Below are 27,062 nucleotides of genomic sequence, written 5' to 3' on the forward strand. Positions count from 1 at the left end.
TTCTGCTTGAGAAGTATTCAGTAGGCTATGTCTGTCTATTGCTTGGTTGACAGAATCAGGAATCATTTCCAGCATCTATATTAGATATGTTGTCTTGGTAGAGCCCTGTAACCTGCAATGATTTCGAAGCTTTGTGACCGAATGGACCATTCTGTGTGTCATGCCGAGTATACAATGTCAAATGGATCCTAATAAAATGTTTGCGTACACACACAGAGAGCACTGAAGTGTTCCTTGGGAACAGAAAGCTAATGATCTAATGCACTGTTGTGTGTATACTGTAATGTCAATCTGATTTCCATTTCTGTACACATGGCTGGCGGACAAGACTAAATGGAATGTGAACTTTAGTTGGAGAGTACAGTACACTCTACAAGTTCTCTCCCACAATATCATGTCCTTCACACAACCAACAAAAGAGAGGGGACTGTCTACTACCAGTGCTTGACTTGGGTGGGAGCTCACTCGAGCGGAGTACCGGCACCTCAATGTTTCTACTGCTAGAGCTCCTGCACCTCTTATAGAATTTTAGCTCAAAAGTGCCTAAATATTAATAGTAGTGGCATCCCAAAAGAGTACCGGCACCTATTTCAGTCCAAGTAGAGCACTGCTACTAGTTCTGACAATATTTGAGAAGTTGTGAGATGGCTCCTTTAAGGACATCATGTTCAAGGCAGTGGAAAAGCATTGCTCTCTCCCGGCCAGTGCACTTGGGGTTGAGAGGGATAGCAACAGGTCAGTTTACATCTCGACTGCCTGGCCTAAACCTCTGCATCCATGAAATGCCTATATTTGGTCATTTCTCAATGAGGAGTTGCACTGTGATTCATTCCTTTCTCGTTCCTAGTAATGGGAAGTGGGCCAGCGGTCTGTCTGGCTCTCCCCATGAATGCTGGTCTGATGGGGAGTGGGGTAGGAAGGAATCTGAAAATTATCAGCGTGTGTAATAGCCCAAACAGTGGGCTTTTCCTGAAATGATCAGCTTGTGTAATTATACTATAAAACTTGGGCCATGAGTTTTTCCCATATGATCTGACAAGATTGACATTTTAGCAGATGCTCTTATCCAGAGTGAATAGAGCCTTGCTCAAGGGCATGTTGACAGATTGTTCACCTAGTCGTCCCGGGGATTTGAACCAGCAACCTTTTGTTTACTGCTCTTAACCACTAGGCTACATGCTGCTCCAGAATGGATGGAATCTGACTTGTAGGCCTAGAGTCTTTGACGTGATTTGACCGCTTTTTCCTGGTCAGGTCACGTGCTCAGGAAAAACTTGGCACTAATAATTGAAATTAGATTATAAAGAAAGAGTTTGGTCTTTGGGGAGTCTTTAACCAAAAATAGTCTTTGGACAGCTCGATGACAAACTACTTTTCAGGAAATCAATTAAAATCTTAAAGGGCCAAGAGTTTTTTCTGACCATAATAGGGCCCAGAGTTTGTCTTGGCTTTCTATTTTAGTGAAGAGTTATCGACGAAGATAAAACTACAGACAGTACAGTATGAAGCTAGAAACTGCTTCTCCAATTGAAATCCCCGATAGCGATTTCATGGCGACGACACGTTGGCTAGCTAAACTCATGCTCAGAATATGTAGTCGGGTCTAACCATAGACTGTGGCCGTGTTCGAGAGCATAAAATCCGTAATGTATCACGGGTAAATTGTGACTGAATGATCTACAAATATTAATGTGAGGATTATATATAGATTCAATCAATGTGATGTGGGGGGAGATTCTCCATATAGTCAATCAAAGGTTGCCAAATTCTGTAAAATGTCTTTAACTTATTCCTCAAGCAGTAAGTGATTTTCTCCAGTGGGATACAACTATTAACTGCAACTGGCAGGGAGGAATCCAATTTCCATTTCAAGGCGTCGTCAGCAAACTTAATGATAGTTTTGGAGTCGTGTTTGGCCACACAGTCGTGGGTGTACAGGGAGTACAGGAGGGGGCTAAGTACACACCCCTGAGGTGCCCCAGTGTTGAGGATCAATGTGGCAGACGTGTTGTTGCCTACTCTTACCACCTGGGGGCGGCCAGTCAGGAAATCCAGGATCCAGTTATAGAGGGAGGGAGGTGCTAAGTCCCAGGATCCTTAGTTTTGTGATGAGCTTCGTGGGCACTGTGGCGCTGAGCGTTATTGGAGTAATAATATGTTAAACTACGTAAGACATTGTCTCAAATCTGGGTTGTGCATTTGTAACAGTATAAATTTAGACCGTCCCCTCGCCCATACCCGGGCGCGAACCAGGGACCTTCTGCACACATCAACAACTGACACCCACGAAGCATCGTTACCCATCGCTCCACAAAAGCCATGGCCCTTGCAGAGCAAGGGGAACTACTACTTCAAGGTCTCAGAGCAAGTGACGTCACCGATTGAAACGCTATTTAGCGCACACTGCTAACTAAGCTAGCCGTTTCACATCCGTTACACATTTTTAGATTTTAAGAAAATTAACAACTGGGAATCATTTTTCAATTCTCTGATTCGCCTTGTTTGACATTGCAGCCGACAGTGCAGGTGACTGCTGACTGACTGATCTACAAATCACCTTGCATCATAAATAACGACTCATTATTATTTTGTAGATCAGTCAGTCACAATTTACTCATGATACATCACGGGTTTGATGCTATCCGTCTCGGAACAGGCCAGTGACTTCTCAAACCCCTGCCTGGTCTGCTTAGTCTGCTTCGCAAACGTACCTGGAAGTTTTGCGATGTTGGGAAACAAGCACAGACACAAAGTCAAAAGTGGCTATATAGTAAAACATTTATTTTTGGTTTTAATTTAAGTTTAGGGTTAGGCATAAGGTTAGTAGTGAGGTTAAGGTTAGGGTTAAAATCTCATTTTATGAAGAGAAATGGTAGAAATGGGCGGGGTTTGAGACTTTGAGGCTGTGGTAACTAGTGACGATTGGCGGACCATTGAAATAACAAAATGGAGGAATACGCACGGGAGCCGTGGTGAGTCTTGGTAGCTAGCTAGCTAAAGTGCAAGACAGCTTTACCGGTCTTGTTATTATGGTGTCCTAACATATATAACCTGTTAAAATATACAATCAATATATCGTTCATCAAAAATAATATTTTAAACCCCAAATCCGAAGATATTCAGCTAAGCTAACGATGCTAGCTAATTATATTAGTTATCTAGCTAACGCAGCTAGCAAGCAAGCCATGTTCGTTGTTGGGAAGCACTCTTCAATGACCTTGTTGAGCGTTTAAACGTTGTTGGTGGTAACGACGTTAAAATCGTATAATTTCACGCATACGTTGTGTGATCCACACTTCACCACCAATTAGTCCTGCCCTGAACAAGGCAGTTAACCCACTGTTCCCCGGTAGGCTGTCATTGTAAATAAGAATTTGTTCTTAACTGACTTGCCTAGTTAAAGCTGAAAAAAGGTGATATGCTAGCTAGAAATTGTAAGGGCTAGCTAGCTATTAGTAGTTTATGTGCTGCTAGCACAGTTTAGCTACGTTTCAAGCAACTACATTAGCTAAATCAAATGTATTGGTCACATACACATATTTAGCAGATGTTATTGCGGGTGTAGAAAAATGCTTGTGTTCCTAGCTCCAACCATGCAGTAGTATCTAACAATACACAAATCTAAAAAGTAAAAGTGGAATTAAGAATATTTAAATATTAGGATGAGCAATGTCGAGTGGTATTGACTGAATAGAATAGAATACAGTATATACATATGAGATGACTAAAGCAGTATGTATCTATGGTTAGCATACCGGTATCTACCCAGTGTGGCAATTAAAACGTTTTTCATGCATTTTAAATGCACCCTAGCTTCGATCCAAGAGTTACATTTTTTTTTCGAGTTTTACACTGTGCTGGACTCTCCAGCACAATGTAAAAACTATCTTGGTTGCATCAAAGTTAAATGCACCCATGACCCTGAGGGAAAACTGTTCGATACCTGTGGTGTGGTTATCTGTGTTTATTGAACACACTGTGTTTTTGCAGTCCGTGGAGAATTGTGGATGACTGTGGAGGTGCTTTCACCATGGGGGCCATTGGAGGAGGGATCTTCCAGGCAGTCAAGGGCTTCAGAAATTCACCTTCAGTATGTAAAGCCATGTAAATAAATTCACCCATGTGCAAAATAAAGTTGACAGCTATGTTTGATACAGCCTTTGTAATTTGAAGGAACAATTACATTTTAACTTGTGAAAATGCCTGTCAATTACAGCCCTCGTTTGACAAAGAATTTAGCACTTTGCTGAATGAGTTGAGCATAGTGAGGTGTGGCTCTGGAGAACCCAAGGTGGTATACAGTCGTTCCCCGTCTTGGGTTTTCAGGTGATGGATGGGTTGGAGGACAGCTGGCTCCATGTGAACTACAATCACAACGCTTTGTTTTAACATTTAGAAACATTGTTAATCCTTGCTAAAGTTACAGTTTGGAAATCTTTGGAATTTTCATACAAGCGAGAAATAATGTTTCAAATACAAAAGTTATACATACTTTGCGCAGTTTAGCAAAGTTGCACCCGGCTGTTGCACTACGACACATCCTCTCACCATGCGTTCGTATTTCCATTGTTCCATTCCACGTTTCTGTGTTTCTTAAAATAAAGCCGAGTGCAACGTTCCTAAACTGCTTACAGTAAGTGTGCCTTTTGTATTTGACATTTTGTTTCGCGCTTATGAGTTAAGTTCCACATTTTCCCTAAACGGTATTGCACGTTAGTTCTATTTGCTGCCTTCTGTCATTTGCCACACATGGCTAATGGAGACCTCTAATGGTTCAATGGAATGAAATTGGAGTCATGAAAATGGGTTAAGTGAGGTGTGACAAATGAGAAGTTTTGATGCATCTTCTTTCTGTTCTCAGGGGATGAGCCACCGATTGAAAGGTAGCATGACTGCCATCAAAACCAGAGCCCCACAGTTGGGGGGTGAGTGCACATTCAAATTGAAACGTATTTGCCATATTTGGTCCTTATTTTATTGAGTGTAATACATTGTAATACTGAGTGTAATACATTGTTGCTTTCTCTGTCTGAAACCGTGTGGATTCTGTTTTTATTGTAGGTAGCTTTGCAGTATGGGGAGGACTCTTCTCCATGATTGACTGTGGGTTGGTAAAGGTAAGGGAGAAAGAGGACCCCTGGAACTCCATCACAAGCGGGGCCATGACTGGAGCTATCCTCGCAGCAAGAAGTGAGTGATAATTTAACCCTATCAGTCCCAAGACCCCAGCAAAAATCACTTTTATCTGACTTACATTTATCTGCATGTCCAGCCCTTATATTTAGACTCCCAATTAAGTGTTTTACCATTTTCTTTATAGGACAACCAGAGCTACAAGTAGAACACAAAACAATTTTACATAAATAATTGCATTCATGAGTTTTACTAACAAGTGTCAATAGAAAAACAAGGTCAAAGCAAAAGCCTGATAAAAATGAATTTATATGAATGCTTTAAGTACAGAAATTGTTTGCTCACTGGGAAATTAATATCCAACTAGTCAGTGACAAATTGTAGGAGTTTGTGACGGCAACTGAGTTTTTTACAGTATTATAGACACTAATATGATTTTTATGTGGATGAACCCCTTCTAATGACTCTTGTGTAGCGTCATAGAGCAAAGCATGTCTCTTCTTTTCATAGATAGATTTTAATAGTTTGTGGTTCAAAACATTCAGACTCTACAGAAATGTTTCTAAAAAAGGCCTGGCTTTGGGATCCGCCCTTGTCTCACAAACACTGCTCTAACTCAGTTGCCGTTAATCACACAGACTTACGCCGGCGTAATGGTGGGACTCATTTGGTTAGTAATTCTCATTTCAAGTCCACAAGCGACAGCATTGCTGTGAAGGACCTTCATATTTTTCTCCATCCCACATCATACTCGAAACAAAACGCCCTCGTACGGTATCTTATAAGAACATTTGCACCGTTTGTTCCTTGTTTAACAGAGCTATGTATTTTCCCATGCTTATTCCCCTCTAAAAAATACCCACTACCCACAATATGTGCATTTCAATTCTGAACATTTGTGTAGGCATAGTGTTTTTTCACTCAATGTGCATTCAGAAAGTATTCGGGCTCCTTGATTGTTACATTACAGCCTTGTTAATACATTTTAGAATATTTTTTTCCCCCTCATCAATCTACACTCAATACCCTATAACAACGAAGCAAAAATAGGTTTTGGGGAAATTATGCTAATTTAAAAAAATATGACATTTACATAAGTATTCAGACCTATGAAGCACCTTTGGCAGCGATTGCAGCCTCGAGTCTTCTTGGGAATGACGCTACAAGCTTGGCACACCTGTATTTGGGAAGTTTCTCCCATTCTTCTCTGTAGATCCTCTCAAGCTCTGTCAGGTTGGATGGGGAGCGTCGCTGCACAGCTATTTTCAGGTCTCCAGAGATGTTCGATCAGGTTCGAGTCTGGGTTCTGGCTGGGTCATTCAAGAACATTCAAAGACTTGTTCCGAAGCCACTCCTGCATTGTCTTGGCTGTGTGCTTAGGGTCTTTGTCCTGTTGGAAGGAGAACCTTCACCCCAGTCAGGTCCTGAACGCTCTGGGGCAGGTTTCATTAAGGATCTCTCTGTACTTTGCTCCGTTCATCTTTCCCTCGATCCTGACTAGTCTCCCAGTCCCTGCCTCTGAAAAACATCCCCACAGCATGATGCTGCTACCACCATGCTTCAACGTAGGGATGGTGCCAGGTTTTCTACAGACGTGACACTTGGCATTCATGCCAAAGAGTTCAATATTGGTTTCATCAGACCAGAGAATCTGGTTTCTCATGGTCTGAGAGTCCTTTAGGTACCTTTTGGCAAACTCCAAACGGGCTGTCGTGCCTTTTACTGAGGAGTGGCTTCTGTCTGGCTACTCTACCATAAAGGCCTGATTGGTGGAGTGCTGCAGAGATGGTTGTCCTTCTGGAAGGTTCTCCCATCTCCACAGAGGAACTCTGGGGCGCTGTCATTGACCATCAGGTTCTTGGTCACCTCCCTGACCAAGGCCCTTCTCCCCCAGTTGCTCACTTTGGGTGGGCGACCAGCTCTAGGAAGCGTCTTGGTGGTTCCAAACTTCTTCCATTTAAGAATGATGCAGGCCACTGTGTTCTTGGGATCCTTCAATGCTGCAGACATTTTTTGGTACCCTTCCCCAGATCTGTGCCTCGACACAATCCTGTCTCGGAGCTCTGCTGACAATTCCTTCGACCTCACTGCCAACTGTGGGATCTTATATAGACCGGTGTGTGCCTTTCCAAATCATGTCCAATCAAGTTGTAGCAACATCTCAAGGATCATCAATGGAAATGGGATGCACCAGAGCTCTATTTCAAGTCTCATAGCAAATGGTCTGAATACTTATGTTTTTTGTTTTTAATACATTTGCAAACATTCACTTTGTCATTATGGAGTATTGTGTGTAGATTGATAAGAGGAAGAAAAAGATTTAATCCATTTTAGAATCAGGCTGTAACGTAACAAAATGTGGAAAAAGGAAACATGGTCGGATTTACTTTCACAGTGCACTGTAAATGTTGTGTTTTGGTTTACTGTCAAGGCTAGTCTGTTTTTCTAATTTCTCTACTGTTCTCTTCAGATGGACCTGTGGCAATGGTGGGCTCTGCAGCAATGGGAGGTATACTGTTGGCGTTGATAGAGGGTGCTGGGATCCTGCTTACTAGATTTGCTTCATCACAGTTCCCAACTGGTGAGTGTCATCTATGCTATAGATGATTCTCAGGGCTGCAATGAAGGCTTATAGAGAATTAAAATGACTGCCCAGTTGTCTTTTCAATAGATTATCCCTGATCTCACCTCTTCTCCTCTTTATACAGGTCCCCAGTTTGCTGAGGAGCCAGCCCCCATGCCTGCCCCTTCCTTTGGAGGAGACTACAGACAGTACCAATGAGAGGTCTCAGTCTCTAGGCCTTTTTGAATTCCTTGCTGAAGTTACACTGGGGAAATGGAGGACAAATACTACACAATAGGCAATTGCACCTAACATTATGGACTGGATCAGAACTAAAGGGCAAATTCACACTTTCTTCCCCCGGAGCCATGTACAGATTTGCCTTTCACCATCCTCCGTCTTGACAGTTGTGCGTAGTTCACCCTACATTGGTTAAAATATCTGAACTGGAGACGAGGGAAAAGTTTGGTTTGTACAATCTTACATGCATGTAATACCCTACCCTGCAAGTGTGCCAGACACGGGAGCTGATGTTGAGCCAAGGGCACTGCCATGGCTATGTCAATATCAACTCAAAGATGGACCCTTCCAAACTTGTAAAATGTTTTTCGTATGTGTGTATATATAGGCTTTCCTGCATGCATTTGATATGTTTTGCTTATTTGCCTTGTTGTTCATCATATCCTGTGCTTGTGCTCGCCATTTTGTAAATTTAAAATGTAAGTGGGCATTTTATGAATTGCTTTTATTGAATGGTATAACAGGCAATCAATTCATTATGCTGTCCCTGAAATCTTAGGTTTTATAGTGAGTTTTTTTTGTTGTAGTTGATAATTATATGCTTTTATAAATTTACACCAAGAGGCACAAATTACTGCTGGCAAATGATGTTTGAGACAGAAGGATGATGAACAGGACAAACCTCACTAGTTACTCAATACAAGGGGTTGATACAACGTATCTGTATGACAGATTGAATTACACAAGAATAAAATTGGTAAAATACAATATTTTGTAGCTTTTATTTAACCTTGAAATGATCAAATCAAATGTTATTTGTCACATACACATGGTTAGCAGATGTTAATGCGAGTGTAGTGAAATGCTTGTGCTTCTAGTTCCGACAATGCAGTAATAACCAACGAGTAATCTAGCTAACAATTCCAAAACTACTACCTTATAGACACAAGTGTAAGGGGATAAAGAATATGTACATAAAGATATATGAATGAGTGATGGTACAGAGTGGCATAGGCAAGATACAGTAGATGGTATTGAGTACAGTATATACATATGAGATGAGTATGTAAACAAAGTGGCATAGTTAAAGTGGCTAGTGATACATGTATTACATAAAGATGCAGTAGATGATATAGAGTACAGTATATACGTATACATAGATGAATAATGTAGGGTATGTAAACATATTAGGTAGCATTGTTTAAAGTGGCTAGTGATATATTTTACATTTCCCATCAATTCCCATTATTAAAGTGGCTGGAGTTGAGTCAGTGTGTTGGCAGCAGCCACTCAATGTTAGTGGTGGCTGTTTAACAGTCTGATGGCCTTGAGATAGAAGCTGTTTTTCAGTCTCTCGGTCCCAGCTTTGATGCACCTGTACTGACCTCGCCTTCTGGATGATAGCGGGGTGAACAGGCAGTGGCTCGGGTGGTTGTTGTCCTTTATGATCTTTATGGCCTTCCTGTGACATCGGGTGGTGTAGGTGTCCTGGAGGGCAGGTAGTTTGCCCCCGGTGATGCGTTGTGCAGACCTCACTACCCTCTGGAGAGCCTTACGGTTGTGGGCGGAGCAGTTGCCGTACCAGGCGGTGATACAGCCCGACAGGATGCTCTCGATTGTGCATCTGTAGAAGTTTGTGAGTGCTTTTGGTGACAAGCCAAATTTCTTCAGCCTCCTGAGGTTGAAGAGGCGCTGCTGCGCCTTCTTCACGATGCTGTCTGTGTGGGTGGACCAATTCAGTTTGTCTGTGATGTGTACGCCGAGGAACTTAAAACTTACTACCCTCTCCACTACTGTTCCATCGATGTGGATAGGGGGGTGTTCCCTCTGCTGTTTCCTGAAGTCCACAATCATCTCCTTAGTTTTGTTGACGTTGAGTGTGAGGTTATTTTCCTGACACCACACTCCGAGGGCCCTCACCTCCCTGTAGGCCGTCTCGTCGTTGTTGGTAATCAAGCCTACCACAAACTTGATGAGAGTGCAACTTCATGAGTATGCTCATCGTGTGGATTGTGTGGCTACTCTTCCTGGGGTCCAAACAAAAAATATAACTAAAGACCTATTCTAGGCCGTCTTTTATATTCAGTAGTGTCTAGGCTCAGTTACATACAGTATACACTGAGTGCACAAAAGATTAGACATCTGCTATGAGACTGACCAGGTGAAAGCTATGATCCCTTATTGATGTCACTTCAATCAGTGTAGATGAAGGGGAGGAGACAGGTTAAAGAAGGATTTTTAAGCCTTGACAATTTTTTAAAAACCTTTATTTAACTTGGCAAGTCAGTTAAGAACAAATTCTTATTTTCAATGATGGCCTAGGAACAGTGGGTTAACTACCTTGTTCAGGGGCAGAACAACAGAGTTGTACCTTGTCAGCTCAGGGATTTGAAATTGCAACCTTTTGGTTACTAATCCAATGCTCTAACCACTAGGCTACGCTGCCGCTCTAATTGTGACATGGATTGTGTATTTGTGCCATTCAGAGGGTGATCGACAATCGATTTATGTGCCTTTCGACGGGTATGATAGTAAGTGCCATGCGCACTGGTTTGTGTCGAGAACTGCAACGTTGCTGGGTTTTTCGTGCTCAACAGTTTCCCTTGTGTATCAAGAATGGTCCACCACCCAAAGGACATCCAGCTGACTTGACATAATTGTGGGAAGCATTGGAGTCAACATGGGCCAGCATCCCTGTGGAATGCTTTCGACACCTTGTAGAGTCCATGCCTTCATGAATTGAGTCGGTTCTGAGGGCAATACTAGGAAGGTGTACATAATGTTTTGTACACTCAGTATATATGTCAATACACACATATACACAAAATATTTAGGTCAAAAGGGGGATTGCGTTGTGCCGTGAGGTGTTGCTTTATCTGTTTTTGAAAGCCAGGTTTGCCGTTCACTTGAGCAATCTTAGATGGGAGTTCCATGCAATCATGGCTCTAAAATACTGTACGTTTCCTTGAATTTGTTTGAGATTTGTGGACTGTGTAAAGAACCCTGGTGGCATGTCTTGTGGGGTAGGTGTGTGTCAGTGTTGTAAGTTGACTGCAAACTATTTGGAATTTTCAACACATTGTTTCTTAGAAAAACAAGAAGCGACGCAGTCGGCCTCTACTTTTAGCCAAGAAAGATTGGCATGCATAGTATTGATATTGGCCTTCTGATTACAATGAAGACCAATACATGCTGCTCTGTTCTAGGCCAGCAACAGTTTGCTAGGTCTTTCTTTGCAGAACCTAACCATATGACTAGGCAATAATCAAGATAAGATCAAACTAGAGCCTGCAAAACTTGATTTGTGGTGTGTGGTGTCAAAAAAGCAAAGCATCTCTTTATCAAAGACAGACTTCTCTCCATCTTTACAACCAATATGTTTTGACCATGACAGTTTACATTCCTAGGTAACACCAAGTAATTTAGTCTCCTCAACTTGCTCAACAGTCACATTATTCATTATGAGATTCAGATGAGGTCTAGAACTTAGGGAATGTTTCGTACCAAATACAGTGTTTTAGAGATGTCCAGTACCAGTTTATTACTGGCCACCCAGGGACTGACTGCAACTCTTTGTTTAGGTTTGCAGTGATTTCGCTAGCTGTGGTTGCTGACGTGTACAATATTGAATCATCAGCATCCATAGACATACAGGCTTTACTTAAGGCTAGTGGTGGGTCATTAGTAAAAATAGAGAACATTCGAGGGCCAAGAGAGCTCTCCTGCAGTACACCACACTTGACATGTTTAACATTAGAGAAGCTTCCATTAAAGAAAACTATGTCCTATTAGATCGATAGCTCTGAATCCATGATATGGCAGAGGTTGAAAAGCAATAACACATACTGTATGTTTTTTCAATAACAGGTTATGGTCAATAATATCAAAGGCTTCACTGAAATCTAACAATACAGCTCCCACAATCTTCTTGTTATCAATTTCTTTCAACCAATCATCAGCCATTTGTGTCAGAGCAGTACATGTTGAGTGCCCTTTCTTTATTAGCATGCTGAAAGTCTGTTGTTAATTTGTTTACAGTGAAATGGCATTGTATCTGGTCAAACAAAAGTAAAGGGTGCTTAACCATTCTTAGGTAGCAGAATGACTTTTGCTTCCCTCCAGGACTCAGATTAAAGATATGACAAATAGGAGTGGCAATATAGTCCGCTATCACCCTCAATAGCTTTTCATCTAAGTTTTCAATACTCTCACCATACCACTTGATCTTAGGTAACCTCAGTATGTATTTTTTACACCATTTGCTTTGGTGTTGTGTTGCTTATGTTATTCAAGAGACTGCTGTCAGCCTGGAGAACTCTCAAGGCATAAAACCATAAAACCTAAAACATGTCACCCTCTAGAGGGCAGTATACACTAGATATCCTGAAAGAGTTGTCCATGTTTCACAGTTTTCTTTTCAGTGAAAATTGACTGCCAGGGGTTGTTGGAGACTAACTTATGTGAGCATTCCCCACTCCCTTCATTTACACAAAACACAAACCTGTCCTCAGCTACAGGAAATCTGAAAAGGAAATGCAGCCCAATAACAGTTGGAAAAAAATGTTTCTGTTCTTGGAGGAGCATGAAAGAAATTTGTCAGTCACCGCTGTCACATGCCATCTCCATTCTCTCAAAAACGTTAACATGCATCTGCACACAATGTGTGGGTGTGCCTCTATAACTCTTGCATCAATTTGACTCTATTGTCAATGTTCAAAACTAGCTTGGTTCACACAGTCGGTTACATAGGTGCCGTGACCCAGTCTGTGAGGAGGAAGTCAAAGGAGAGTCAAACTAACAGAGATGGTTTGATAATAAAGTTGACATATTTGCTTAAATGCTTTTTGCCGAGTTTACTGATTGGGTTTGCCAGGGACTGTCATGGGCCATGTTGATGATTAAAAAAAAGTTTTTGTTCCTTATGTGGCACATCCACTGCTACCACAAACGGAACACGCGCAACATTTCACATTTTCATTATAAGATAAATAGTTAGGAAGGACGTCTCCTGCGCACGGGGCCGGTCGGGGATATCAGAGACGCAAAAGAAGCGAGACATCCCACTTTCTCATTTATTGTTTCAATGACCTAAGTAAACGTTGGTTTCTATGGAAGAGACACCCCTTTAAGTAGACAGGAACTGACACATTTTTCCTATGGTAAATGGCCTGAGTGAGCCATCTTCATTTATCCAACGTCTTTGGATATACACAGACTGGCGGAGTGGAGCGAGAAACGGTGAGAGTAAAAAGGCTTACTTTATTTGGCCGTCAAAAAGCCACCCGCGTAAAAAAATGTCGGTGCAACAATTTTATGTAAGTTAGAAAGAAAAACATGACACATTGTTAGTGAATATGCTGCATTTAGCTACTGAGATGAGGAATTTAAACGCCCACTAGAAGCTGTATGTAGTGCACTCCCATTTTAGTCAAGGCCAGGCGGAAGGGCAGGTAGCTAACAGTCAGTAGCTAGCTAACTATAGGTTTGTGGAAAACATATGTTACTAGATGAGATACATTCCACGTCTGTTAGCTATTTAAAATATAACTTTATCCAAAGATGTGTACTATAGTTTATATTTTGTTTTGTGTACAGAGGCACAGGAATGCACGGAACTACAGTTAGCTACGTTAACTCGTGAAGCGTCGACCAATCATCAGTCGCTAACAGTTTGCTAACTATTAGCGTACTAGCAAGCTATTAAGCTAGTTAGGTAACATTTAGCTGGCATTTGTATTTTGAATTCGTTTTAGACCTACTTGAAGGCTACGACACAAGTGTGCTTGCTAGTTACCGTATGTGTAGCTAACGTTCGTTATGTACTAATTTGAGTTAAGTTTATTCTAAATAGTTAGGTACTGTTAGTTTGACTTGCGTCAACTGTTCGCTAGCTAGAGAAATTACCTTGTTAGGTGTTGATTGTTAGTCTGTAGTACTTGACTTGTTAGTTAGCTGTCTGTCCGCTCATGGGATGTCAACTGACCACCTTGCAAGAGGCCAGATCATAGCTGCATAACAATTTGGTTTAGGTTGACATGTGGATGTCTGTTGGTTCTCCTGATGTAGCCAATATACTCGCTGCTGTAAAACAGCTAGGAGGGCGTCGCTGGCAGGGATTACAGTAGGCAAGTCAAATGAATGGGCTGCTGCTGCACGGTCCCTTTGGAAAACTCTTTCTAGAGCGCATTTCAACATATCTAAATGGTTAAACTAGGGATAAATGTGTCATTATTGAACAAATCTGTACTTTTACTTGATTTACTATCATGTTAAATACAGATTCATTAGATATTAGAAAATAATTACATGTATAGTATATGCTACTTTCCATTGTGTGGGCAGTATGTTTAACTACATTACGCAAACTGGCGTTTTGACCACATCGAATTGGGGGGGAATCACATATCCCATACTCGTAGGGGGTCGCAGATCTTAGAATTTAGCTATAATTTTCATTCTCACGGCACTGATCATTTGGGGCGGTCTCTCTAAAAGTCGCTGGCCACACACCAGTACACTGATTTGACAATCAAAACTATCGCTTAAATAGCAGCCAATGTGATTCGTTTTAGTTAACTAACAGGAAAAATATGTATTCCCTTTTCTATGATGGCAGACTCCCGACATTCACCGTTCCAAAATATAGATACGCTTTCTACAAGTCCTCATCTAACCAATCATATATAGGTTATTGTGGCCTTTGAATAGTTTTAGACCCCAATATAATTCTAGGTTGCTGCTGTTGAATACTGAGAATACTCAGTATACTGAATACTGAGAATTTTCAAGATGGAAGAGGAGCAACAAATAGGATACAATTGTAATCAGGAGCATCTCATTCTCTCTTCCTTCCTTCCTTTTTCTCAACCATACACATACTTTCTTCCTAATAAGGGGTTTCATGATACTGTTACAGGCCTCCCCCCCCCCACACACACACACTCTCTCTCTCTCTCCTCCAATCAATTATTGCTTTCTTGCCCTGACAGACTAACTACAGAGTTAGCCAATGTTAGCTGATTAGTTACGATGCTGGGACAGTTTCCTAATGAATTGCATTGGTAGAAACAGGACAAAACAAGCAACTTGTTTGATGGCTATGTAAACAAATATGCAACTCATCATACTGCGCGGGCATCTACTACCCTAACACGACAGTTAAGCTGTCAAGTAATATCAAAACGAGGCAATGTATAAGCTATGAAATATCCACCCAGCAAACATGACAAACCATAATTTAACTCTACACACAACCTTTCTTGCCTGACAGACTAGCTATGAATATGAATTCCATTGTTAGAAACAAGACAAAACGACCAACTAGTTAGCTGACTATATACAGCTAATCACTGCAACTATTTCCATGAGACAGAGGGCAATCATTCGAGCTCCACCGCTGACGCGCTAGCCTGTACCAATTAATTTATAGAAAGGCTGTCGACTGCCGCTATGAGGTCTGAAGGTTTAGCGCTACAGTCCCAAATGTTTGCCCTGTTCAGCATCATATCAATGGAAGTGATTAACATAAGTTTTCCATTACACTTACTGTGATGGCGACCCATTGGAATCAAAATGCTGTCTTCTACAAATTGTCCTCTAACCAGTGATGAACACATTAATCCCAGCCTCATAGCTTTGGGCCTGTAACCGAAAGGTTGCTTGATCAAATCCCTGAGCCGACATGGTAAAATTCTGTCGTTCTGCCCCTGAGCAAGTCAGTGATCCCCGGGAGCCGTGGATGTCAACCGCCCACTTAACCCGGAAGCCAGCCGCACCAATGTGTCGGAGGAAACAACGTTCAACTGACGACAAATTCAGCCTGCAGGCGCCCGGCCCATCACAAGGAGTCGTTAGCGCATGATGAGCCAAGTAAAGCCCCCCGCTAACCCGGATGACCCTGGGCCAATTGTGCGCCGCCCTATGGGACTCCCGGTCACGGCCGGTTGTGACACAGCCTGGGATCGATCCTGGGTCTGCTGTAGTGACGCCTCAAGCACTGCGATGCAATTCCTTATACCGCTGCGCCACTCGGGAGGCCGGAGCTGTGATAGTTTTAACAGGACATGCAACCTCATCTCCCCCTCTCAAACAATTGATTTCAACTTGATAATCGATGAGTGAATGACAAAACAGTGTTTCATTTCTCTCTCTGTTTTGAGGATCCCTGTATCTAAATGTAGCTGACTGTGTTCTGCAGGTTGTCCTCTAACCAGTGATGTACAAATATCTCCAATTTCCATGTGGTTTTTGAGTTGTGGTAGTTTCAACTGGCAGTTTCAGTCAGTCAGTGATTACATCAGCAGTTTGCTTAAACCCTCTCTGAACTCACGACGGTTACTACCAACAGTTGTTTTCTCTTTGGTTTAAATTCAATGAATGACTTGCCCAGAGTTTCAAGTGGAGGTTGCCCTCAGCCTCATCATCAACCCTAAAACCTCTAGGCCTGCTGTGAGCCAGAAGATAGTCATCACATTAGAATGTAGCCGAGACGACAGAGAAGGACATCTGGGCTAACGCTTCAGACAAATGTTTCAATGTTAATTTATGCTAATCCTGTTTTTCACAGGATTACCATGGGACTCTTCTCTTGTCAAAAACAAAGGGCCAGTATGGATTTGTGCAAATAAAAACTAGCTCATAATAAGATAGATTTTCTTCTCATCTAACCTTGTGATTTTGTCTCTCTGGCTGATGCTGACTGTGTGGGGTATTTTTCTGTAATTTCCTGACATTTTAGTAGGGTGATTTCAGGGTGGAGTTGTTTGAATGAGTAATGATAGAAGACGTGACCGTATCGTGGCAATTTGAATAATATCAGTTTGTGTAGATTTTGCCCATTCTTTAGCCCCATTAATTCCTGAACCACAAGTGGTTGACCATAATTCTTCTGACTCCAACCATATTCAGTGCTAGCTTTGCTAGCAGAGGGTAATAGGGGAGTGTAATGAACAGATACTTACTATGTAAGTGTAAAGTGGTGCCTCAAATGATAGGAGTGTGGTTTCTACTGCTCTGGAGAGATAGAGGAACCTGCCAGTCAGTGTGGTGCTGAGTCGGGGTCAGGCGCAGTGGATTACCAGCAACATCATAGGAAATCCCCCCCACTCCAAATAGCCTGCTGAAGTATAGGCTACATGTCAGAGTACCTATCTACTACTACAGTGTGGCTATTAATAAAATTTGAATTGTGTCCACCAATAATCTGTACTGTTTTGACTAATTTGTGACATGGCTAAGACATGCTGTCTGTCTGTGCAACTTATCTTCACAGTTTAAGCCTTACATGGAGACATACCTCTGTCCATAGAGTGAGTTGTATGTTGGTGATGTCATGGTTTCAGCATGTTTGTGGTGCGTGGCTCACTCTCCTTATTTCTTAGTTACTATGAGGGGAAAGACTGTTTAGCAGTGGAGGATGCTGAGGGGGGGACGGCTCATAATGATGTCTGGAACAGCGTGAATTGCATGGAAACCATGTTTGATGTATTTGATACCATTCCACCTATTCCGTTCCAGTCATTACCACCAGCCAGTCCTCCCCAATTAAGGTGCCACCAACCTCCTGTGCTCTTTAGGCTGTTTGTTTTGTGATGAGATATATTGAGGACGAGTAGAGCGGGAGAGAGAGATTGAGGTTGTTAAATAGATGTCCTTACATGGCCTGCAGTGCACGTGTGTGCTGTTGAGGGACTTCAGTAGGCCATCCCAGTATGAAACTTTACCCCTAACCTACATGTACATATTACCTCGACTAACCTTTACCCTCACACATTGACTCGGTACCGGTACCCCCAGTATATAGCCTCATTATTGTTTTGTTTTTTACTGTAATTTATTTAGTACATTTTTCTTAACACTTATTTTTCTTAACTGCATTGTTGGTTAAGGGCATGTAAGCATTTCACCTGTTGTATTTGGCGCATGTGACAAATTAAATGTTATTTTATTTGGTCACATCTATTTGAAAGTAGGCCTAGTTGTAGTTGACAGTTTTTCACATCATTTGAACTGAAACGTTTATTACGCTACCAGTGACATTAAACCTACATCCTCAGCATGCCTCAGCGATAATAATAGCTAAGTCTGTCCTCTGCTTTTAAAAGGATTACAGTTTTCGCATGGCTCATGAGGACTACGATGTGTGGAACAGAAACTCCACTGACGGGTAGACTGTTTCTTCTCAGTAGAGCGTAGGTGTGTGTGTTTGTTTGTGTGTGCTTTCCCTTGCCCCCCCCAAAAAAAATAAATTCGTATCTCCTGTATGGTGAGGAGGATTAGTCTCTCCTTAAGTGATTGATTGGTCTCATCCAATGAGACTGTCTGGTGTCGGGAGCTGAAGGTCAAGGAGCTTCCCTCCCCTCAGTGTTTAGCCCTAGAGGGCTTGTGCTGTCAAAAGAAGGACACGAGGAGCAGTGTTGGGCGGTATTGTGGTTCTACATTGACAATAAATAAGGTATACATTTATTATTATCATCTTACAAGGTCCAACCGAAACTTTACTTTCGCTTTTAACCCAACCCCTCTGAATTGGAGAGGTGCAGGGGCTGTCACGTTGGATGCCCGGGGAGCTGCTGTTGTGGGCAGTTAACTGCCTTGCTAAAGGGCAGAACTAAAGATTTTTCACCTTGTCGGCTCGGGATTCGAACTAGCAAACCTTCAGTTACTGGCCCAACTCTCTAACCACTAGGCTATCTGCCAACAGATTTTGCCAGCTAGCCTCTTCGCTTTACTTTAGCAGAAAGATAGGCCTGCATATAGACCCAGTTGTCAAGCCCATGTGACGTACAGCAATGGATTTCAGTTACTGTATTCATAAACTGAATCTTACAGGGTGTGCTGCCTGCATGCATAACGGCCAGATGGTTGTGTCATTGGAGCAGGCGGCCTAAAAACCCAAGCATATCCATTCACACCCACAGCTGGTTTGTGTTAGCTAAAGGGTGGGGTCATCTGGGGTCATATACTCCTCACCATCTCCGCCCTGGAGCTCCACTAATGGGTGTTCCCTTTGTTATGTTGCTACTTGTCCCAACCATGCTAAATTCGGGAATGACTACGCTCTTACTGGGAAAACTCTTGTTACTTAAAAAAAAAACTGTCTCTTTCTCTTGTCTGTGCAGACTGTTGGGCTGTCCCGTGAAGAGATCCCGCCATGCGTGAATACAAGCTAGTGGTGCTAGGCTCGGGAGGCGTGGGCAAGTCCGCTCTGGTGAGTATTTTACTCTGGCCCCGACCACTCTGTTCCTTCTACTGTTGCCGCGATACGACGATACCAGATTTTCCTTGGTAAAAAAGAAAGCATAAAGCAGACTAAACTCGATGGTCCTTTGAAAACCCACTGTGTGCTATAGCTAAACAGATGTGAGTCTGGGTGACAGCATAAATCTGTCTGTCTGCTCAGTCCAGCTGTCTGTCTTTTATTTGTGTACCAACTAGCACAACTAGCTCCCGAGTGGCGCAGAGGTCTAAGGCACTGCATCTCAGTGCAAGAGGCGTCACAACAGTCCTTGGTTCAAATCTAGGCTGTACCACATCCGGCCATGATTGGGAGTCCCATAGGGCGGCGCACAATTGGCCCAGCGCCGTCCGGGTTTGGCCGGGGTCAGGCCGTCATTGTAAATAAGAATTTGTTCTTAACTGACTTGCCTGGTTAAATAAATAAAAGCACAAGCCAGGCCTGAAGGTCCACAGCATCATGATTCCATATTCCTGTGCTAGTGATGGGTTGTGATTTGTTGATCTGACTTGTTGTGGCCCGTGTCCTCTCTTACAGACAGTCCAGTTTGTGCAGGGAATCTTTGTGGAAAAGTATGACCCAACAATAGAAGACTCCTACAGAAAGGTATGTGTCCCGTAAGGGACGCGTCAAAAACATGTTGTGTTGTGCTTTTTCTTCCTCTGTACCTTCTCTAATATTGTATTTTCTTCTCCTCTGCAGCAAGTGGAGGTAGATGGACAGCAGTGCATGCTTGAAATCCTTGACACAGCCGGCACAGTAAGTGAATGTTTCTCAGTCTGTGTTTTTATTAATAATTTCTCAGAACTACCAAGACTAGATAAAATTATCAGCAGCTGCTAAATTAATTTATAGAAGGGGATCACTTATGGTGAAATGAAGAGGCTTTGAGGAGGATAGAGACTTGTTGAACTGTAATGACAGAGCGGAGCTTATGGTGTGTCTGTCCGTCCTACAGGAGCAGTTCACTGCCATGAGAGATCTGTACATGAAGAACGGTCAGGGCTTTGCCCTGGTATACTCCATCACAGCACAGTCCACGTTCAACGACCTGCAGGACCTGAGGGAACAGATCTTGAGAGTCAAGGACACTGAAGATGTGAGTATCTACAGGAGATGATGTAGCATATCACCCAGTGTCCCCCTTGGTTTATAACTAGGACCCAGCTTTATTCCTAATCAGGCCACATGATCAGTAAAAACTCCTGCCGCTAGTTAAAACCAACCAGTATAGTTGCCACAGCACGATATAACATTTTCCCATGAACTAGTCTTTGCGGTGTAATCACAACTGAGCTCATACAGCAAGAATGAGAAAAGGAAATATAATACAATTATTATTGCAACCCCTCCACATTAACCACAGTCCCATGTCTTGGTGTTACCTCCTTGTGTTTGGAGTAGCATAGTGAGAGAACTGGCCTCGACAGATACTCTCTCAGGAGGAGGATGACCTTTTTTGGTGATCTGTAGAATCCCTTTCCTCTCTAGCTCTCTCTTTCCTGTTCCCTCTCTCTCTCTGGGGGCGGGACTAAACTTTCTTTGTGTGTGCCAATAGGGCCCCTGGACTTTGTTGTGATTGACTCTTTTTATCGCCTTTTGCTCTTTGTTTCCCCCCTGGCTTGTTGTTCCGTGTGTTCTGTTCCGTGTGGTCTGGCCCGAGGCTTTGTTTCCCCCCTGGCCTGTTGTTCCGTGTGGTCTGGCCCGAGGCTTTGTTTCCCCCCTGGCTTGCTGTTCAGTGTGGTCTGGCCCAAGGCTTTGTTTCCCCCCTGGCTTGTTGTTCCGTGTGGTCTGGCCCAAGGCTTTGTTTCCCCCCTGGCTTGTTGTTCAGTGTGGTCTGGCCCAAGGCTTTGTTTCCCCCCTGGCTTGTTGTTCCGTGTGGTCTGGCCCAAGGCTTTGTTTCCCCCCTGGCTTGCTGTTCAGTGTGGTCTGGCCCAAGGCTTTGTTTCCCCCCTGGCTTGTTGTTGTGTGTGGTCTGGCCCAAGGCTTTGTTTCCCCCCTGGCTTGTTGTTGCGTGTGGTCTGGCCCGAGGCTTTGTTTCCCCCCTGGCTTGCTGTTGTGTGGTCTGGCCCAAGGCTTTGTTTCCCCCCTGGCTTGTTGTTCAGTGTGGTCTGGCCCGAGGCTTTGTTTCCCCCCTGGCTTGCTGTTCAGTGTGGTCTGGCCCAAGGCTTTGTTTCCCCCCTGGCTTGCTGTTCAGTGTGGTCTGGCCCAAGGCTTTGTTTCCCCCCTGGCTTGTTGTTGCGTGTGGTCTGGCCCAAGGCTTTGTTTCCCCCCTGGCTTGTTGTTGCGTGTGGTCTGGCCCAAGGCTTTGTTTCCCCCCTGGCTTGTTGTTGCGTGTGGTCTGGCCCGAGGCTTTGTTTCCCCCTGGCTTGCTGTTCCGTGGTCTGGCCCGAGGCTTTGTTTCCCCCCTGGCTTGTTGTTGCGTGTGGTCTGGCCCAAGGCTTTGTTTCCCCCCTGGCTTGCTGTTCAGTGTGGTCTGGCCCAAGGCTTTGTTTCCCCCCTGGCTTGTTGTTCCGTGTGGTCTGGCCCAAGGCTTTGTTTCCCCCCTGGCTTGCTGTTCAGTTTGGTCTGGCCCAAGGCTTTGTTTCCCCCCTGGCTTGTTGTTGTGTGTGGTCTGGCCCAAGGCTTTGTTTCCCCCCTGGCTTGTTGTTGCGTGTGGTCTGGCCCAAGGCTTTGTTTCCCCCTGGCTTGCTGTTGCGTGTGGTCTGGCCCAAGGCTTTGTTTCCCCCCTGGCTTGCTGTGCCGTGGTCTGGCCCGAGGCTTTGTTTCCCCCCTGGCTTGTTGTTGCGTGTGGTCTGGCCCAAGGCTTTGTTTCCCCCTGGCTTGCTGTTCTGTGTGGTCTGGCCCAAGGCTTTGTTTCCCCCCTGGCTTGCTGTTGTGTGGTCTGGCCCAAGGCTTTGTTTCCCCCCTGGCTTGCTGTTCCGTGTGGTCTGGCCCGAGGCTTTGTTTCCCCCCTGGCTTGCTGTTCCGTGTGGTCTGGCCCGAGGCTTTGTTTCCCAACTGGCTTGCTGTTCTGTGTGTTCTGGCCCGAGGCTTTGTTTCCCCCCTGGCTTGCTGTTCCGTGTGGTCTGGCCCGAGGCTTTGTTTCCCAACTGGCTTGCTGTTCTGTGTGTTCTGGCCCGAGGCTTTGTTTCCCCCCTGGCTTGCTGTTCCGTGTGGTCTGGCCCGAGGCTTTGTGTCCCCCCTGGCTTGCTGTTCCGAGGCTTTGTTTCCCAACTGACTTGCTGTTCATTGTGGTCTGGCCCGAGGCTTTGTGCCACCCCCCTGGCTTGCTGTTCCATGTGGTCTGTCCTTGGGGGGGGGTGTTGTTCGATGTGGCAGTTACTGATGTTTGTCCCCCATGAGACCATAGGGACAAAGCCAGTATCTCTTCCTCAATCTAGTCAGAATGAATCCAACATAACTCAAGGAATCTGTAATAAATTGACATTTTTGACATGGTTTTATTCTCACAAATTTACATCTACCTAAAGTGTTTGTTTTTTTACTTGATAAATACTGCACCAATCTCCAATCTGCTGGGCAGGGCCCATTTTCTCTAAAACGTCTTAAGACGAAGTTCATCGCTAGAATCTCTGCATCGTTAAATCTCCAAGATCGTTTTGGGAAACGGCATTATTTAAGAGCCACTGAACACGCTGATTGGCAGGTATGTTTTTCTGTTGCTCATTAGAAAAAAAACTGATTTCAGTCTTGGTGTGTTTGCTGATCGATTCCCATTTGGATTGTCCTCTATATGACACTGTAGACGCGGAAGCCTAATTCACTTCCTCAAAATCCCCAGAATGAATCTAAGATGATTCAAGAAATCTGTAATTTTGACAAGGAAGTTTACTGTTTTAGTTGTGCAATTTTATATCTAACTGAGGTGTTTGGTGCTGTGTTTCTCAAGTAAAAAAATGTGTGACATGTTGTCTTATGTAAACAGTCGGAGCAGCTGGGCAGGTCTGTCTCACTGTCTATGCTACTGAATTGAGAGCTCTCACAGCAGCTGTTCGCCCCATGTTAGTGGGCAAATGGACATCGTCAAATCAAAACCCAACCTTCATTTACCCGTTGTGACGCATGGATGTTCCAAACTCAGTTTTAGATGAGACTGGCTTTATGACCAATTGTCCTATTTACATTTTGTAGTCAACATTTACACAAATAGCTGTTTCTGACTTGTATCGATGCCACATAGGCATTTTTTTAAAGGGATTTGTGTTTTTTTAAAGGCAGTCGCTCTTTAACGTTGTACTTGAAAACGCTCGCAATCACCTGCTTCAGACCACTTGTAGAACAGCTACATTCTACAAGATGCATGTGACAGGGTCTACTGGAAATTATGGACTACAAAAAGAAATCCAACCACGTCACGGACACCAACGTCACGCTTCCAGGCAAACTAAACACGTTCTTGCCCGCTTTGAGGATAATGCTGTGCATCTGTCGCGGCCCGCTAACAAGGTAAACCACATAGTAAACCACATCTCCACTTCGCTGATCTTCAACACTGGGGCCCCACAAGGGTGCGTGCTCAGCCCCCTCCTGTACTCCCTGTTCACCCACGACTGCGTGGCCATGCACACCTCCAACTCCATCATCAACTTTGTAGACGATACAACAGTAGTAGGCTTGATTACCAACGACGAGACAGCCTTCAGGGAGGAGGTGAGGGCATTTGGAGTGTGGTGTCAGAAAAACAACCTCTCACTCAACATCAACAAAACATAGGAGATGATCGTGGACTTCAGGAAACAGCAAAGTGAGCATCCCCCTATCCCCATCGAAGGGACAGCAGTGGAGAAAGTGGAAAGTTTTAAGTTCCTCGTTTACACATCACAGACAAACTGAAATGGTCCACTAACACAGTCAGTGTGGTGAAGAAGGCGCAACAGCACCTCTTCAACCTCAGGAGACTGAAGAAATGTTGCTTGTCACCCAAAACCCTGACAAATGTTTACAGATGCACAGTCGAGAGCATCCTGTCGGGCTGTATCAAAGCCTGGTAGGGCAACTGCACCGCCCCCAACCGCAAGTCTCTCCAGAGGGTGGTGCGGTCTGCACAACTCATCACCGGGGGCAAACTACCTGTCCTCCATGACACCTACAGCACCTGATGTCACAGGAAGGCCAAAAAGATCATCAAGGACATCAACCACCCGAGGGTAGCCTTCCACATGCTTCCCACAATAAGTTGGGTGAATTTTGGCCCATTCCTCCAGACAGAGCTGGTGTAACTGAGTCAGGTTTGTAGGCCTCCTTGCTCGCACACACCTTTTCAGTTCTGCCCACACATTTTCTTTAGGATTCAGGTCAAGGCTTTGTTATGGCCACTCTAATACCTTGACTTTGTTGTCCTTAAGCCATTTTGCCACAACTTTGGAAGTATGCTTGGGGTCATTGTCCATTTGGAAGATCCATTTGCGACCAAGCTTTAACTTCCTGACTGATGTCTTGATGTTGCTTCAATTTATCCACATATTTTTTCTCCATCATGATACCATCTATTTTGTGAAGTGCACCAGTCCCTCCTGCAGCAAATCACCCCCACAACATGATGCTGCCACCCCTGTGCTTCACGGTTGGGATGGTGTTCTTCGGCTGGCAAGCCTCCCCATTTTTCCTCCAAAGATAACGATGTTCATTTTGGCCAAACAGTTCTATTTTTGTTTCATCAGACCAGAGGAGATTTCTCCAAAAAGTGCAATCTTTGTCCCCATGTGCAGTTGCAAACTGTAGTCTGGCTTTTTTTATGGCGGTTTTGGAGCAGTGGCTTCATCCTTGCTGAGCGGCCTTTCAAGTTATGTCGATATAGGTCCCGTTTTACTGTGGATATATATACTTTTGTACCGGTTTCCTCCAGCATCTTCACAAGGTCCTTTGCTCCTGTTCTGGGATTGATTGATTTGCACTTTTCTCACCAAAGTACGTTCATCTCTCCTTCCTGAGCGGTATGACGGCTGCGTGGTCCCGTGGTGTTTATACTTGCATACTAATGTTTGTACAGATGAACGTGGTACCTTCAGGAGTTTGGAAATTGCTCCCAAGGATGAACCAGACTTGTTGAGGTCTACATTTTGTTTTCTTTTGAGGTCTTGGCTGATTTATTTTGATTTTCCAATGATGTCAAGCAAAGAGGCACTGGGTTTGAAAGTAGGCCTTGAAATACATCCACAGGCACACCTCCAATTGACTCGAATGATGTCAATTAGCCTATCAGAAGCTTCTAAAGCCATGACATCATTTTCTGGAATTTTCCAAGCTGTTTAAAGCCACAGTCAACTTAGTGTATGTAAACTTCTGACCCTTTGGAATTGTGATACAGGGAAATAATCTGTCTGTAAACAATTGTTGGAAAAATGACTTGTGTCATGCACAAAGTAGATGTCCTAACCAACTTGCCATAACTATAGTTTGTTCACAATAAATTTGTGGTAGGTTGAAAAACTAATTTTATGTGTATGTAAACTTCCGACTTTTTATACCATCTGTTGCACCTTGCCTATGCCGCTCGGCCATTGCCCATCCATATACTTACATGTACATATTCTCATTCACCCGTTTTTAGATGTGAGTATTAGATAGTTGTTGGGGAATTGTTAGATTAAATGTTAGATATTAATGCACTGTCGGAACTAGAAGCACAAGCATTTCGCTACACTCGTATAACATCTGCTAACCATGTAACCAATTTGAATTCATTGGTGTCATTAGATTCTTTTTTTGCCCTCCTGCGTCACTTTATATACAGGAGATCTCTGCTAAACATGGAATCCCATTGTTTATCCATCTCTATGACCTCCTATAACTTCAGAATGAAGTTGGCCAATAGTAAACTTTGTAGTCAGTCTGAGATGTCTTTTTCTTTGCAACTTTACCTTGAAGGCCAGCATCCCGGAGTCTCCTCTTCACTGTTGACATTGAGACGGGTGTTTTGCGGGTACTATTTAATGAAGCTGCCAGTTGAGGACTTGTGAGGTGTCTGTTTCTCAAACTAGACACTATAATGTACTTGTCCTCTTGCTCAGTTTTGCACCCACTCTTTATATTCTGGTTAGAGCATTTTGCATTGTTCTGTGAAGAGAGTAGTACACAGCATTGTACAGGATCTTCAGTTTCTTGGCAATTTCTCGCATGGAATAGCCTTAATTTCTCAGAACAAGAATAGGCTGTGTTTCAGAAGAATGTCTTTGTTTCTGGCCATTTTGAGCCTGTAATCTAACCCACAAATGCTGATGCTCCAGATACTCAACTAGCCTAATGGAGGCCAGTTATATTGTTTCTTTAATTAGCACAACAGTTTTCAGCTGTGCTAACATAATTTAACAAATGTTTTCTAATGATCAATTAGCCTTTTAAAATGATGAATTTGGATTAGCTAACACAACATGCCATTGGAACACAGGAGTGATGGTTGCTGAAAGTGGGCCTAATAATGAGTCGTTTCTAGCTACAATAGTCATTTACAACATTAACAATGTAGACATTGTATTTCTGGTCAATTTGCTGTTATGTTAATAGACATATTTGCTTTTCTTTTAAAAACAAGAAAATCTGTAAGTGACCCCAAACTTTCCAACGGTATTGTAGGTATTCACAGCTCTGATTCACTCAATACTTTGTAGAAGCACCTTTTGACAGTGATCACAGCTGTTTTTCTGGGTAAGTCTCTAAGACTTTTCCACGCCTGGATTTTGCAACATTTGCCCATTAGTATTTTTAAAATTCTTAAAGTTCTGTCAAGTTTGGTGTTGATCATTGCCAGACAAATACAGCAAGGCCTGAAAATGGTTAAGTCAAAACTGTAACTCGGTCTCTCAGGAACATTCACTGTCTTTTTGGTATGCAACTCGTGTAGATTTGGCCTTGTGTTTCAAGTTATTGTCCCTCTGAAAGGTGAATTAA

The 27,062-nt window shown here is 43.4% G+C and overlaps 2 protein-coding genes across 2 annotated transcripts in view; both read left to right on the top strand.

Annotated features, from left to right (window-relative positions):
- Positions 1 to 2,888: 2,888 nt before the first annotated feature.
- LOC139371351 (mitochondrial import inner membrane translocase subunit Tim17-A-like) lies at positions 2,889 to 8,704 on the top strand. Its single transcript, XM_071111698.1, has 6 exons — positions 2,889 to 2,972; positions 3,991 to 4,090; positions 4,862 to 4,925; positions 5,062 to 5,190; positions 7,604 to 7,714; positions 7,842 to 8,704. Exons 1-6 carry the CDS (start codon positions 2,947 to 2,949, stop codon positions 7,913 to 7,915), a joined length of 504 nt encoding a protein of 167 aa, XP_070967799.1. The 5' UTR covers positions 2,889 to 2,946; the 3' UTR covers positions 7,916 to 8,704.
- A 4,003-nt stretch (positions 8,705 to 12,707) lies between these two features.
- The window catches only part of LOC139371352 (ras-related protein Rap-1A-like), a 33,363-nt gene continuing 19,008 nt past the window's right edge, over positions 12,708 to 27,062 (top strand). The window contains exons 1-5 of the mRNA XM_071111700.1: positions 12,708 to 13,174; positions 19,057 to 19,145; positions 19,710 to 19,778; positions 19,875 to 19,931; positions 20,131 to 20,271. Of these exons, the coding sequence (XP_070967801.1) occupies positions 19,089 to 19,145; positions 19,710 to 19,778; positions 19,875 to 19,931; positions 20,131 to 20,271 (324 nt within the window). The 5' untranslated portion in view covers positions 12,708 to 13,174; positions 19,057 to 19,088. The remainder of the gene's footprint in view (positions 13,175 to 19,056; positions 19,146 to 19,709; positions 19,779 to 19,874; positions 19,932 to 20,130; positions 20,272 to 27,062) is intronic.

The sequence above is a fragment of the Oncorhynchus clarkii genome, chromosome 17 (assembly GCF_045791955.1).
Source record: "Oncorhynchus clarkii lewisi isolate Uvic-CL-2024 chromosome 17, UVic_Ocla_1.0, whole genome shotgun sequence".
In the NCBI taxonomy this organism is placed as follows: domain Eukaryota; kingdom Metazoa; phylum Chordata; class Actinopteri; order Salmoniformes; family Salmonidae; genus Oncorhynchus; species Oncorhynchus clarkii.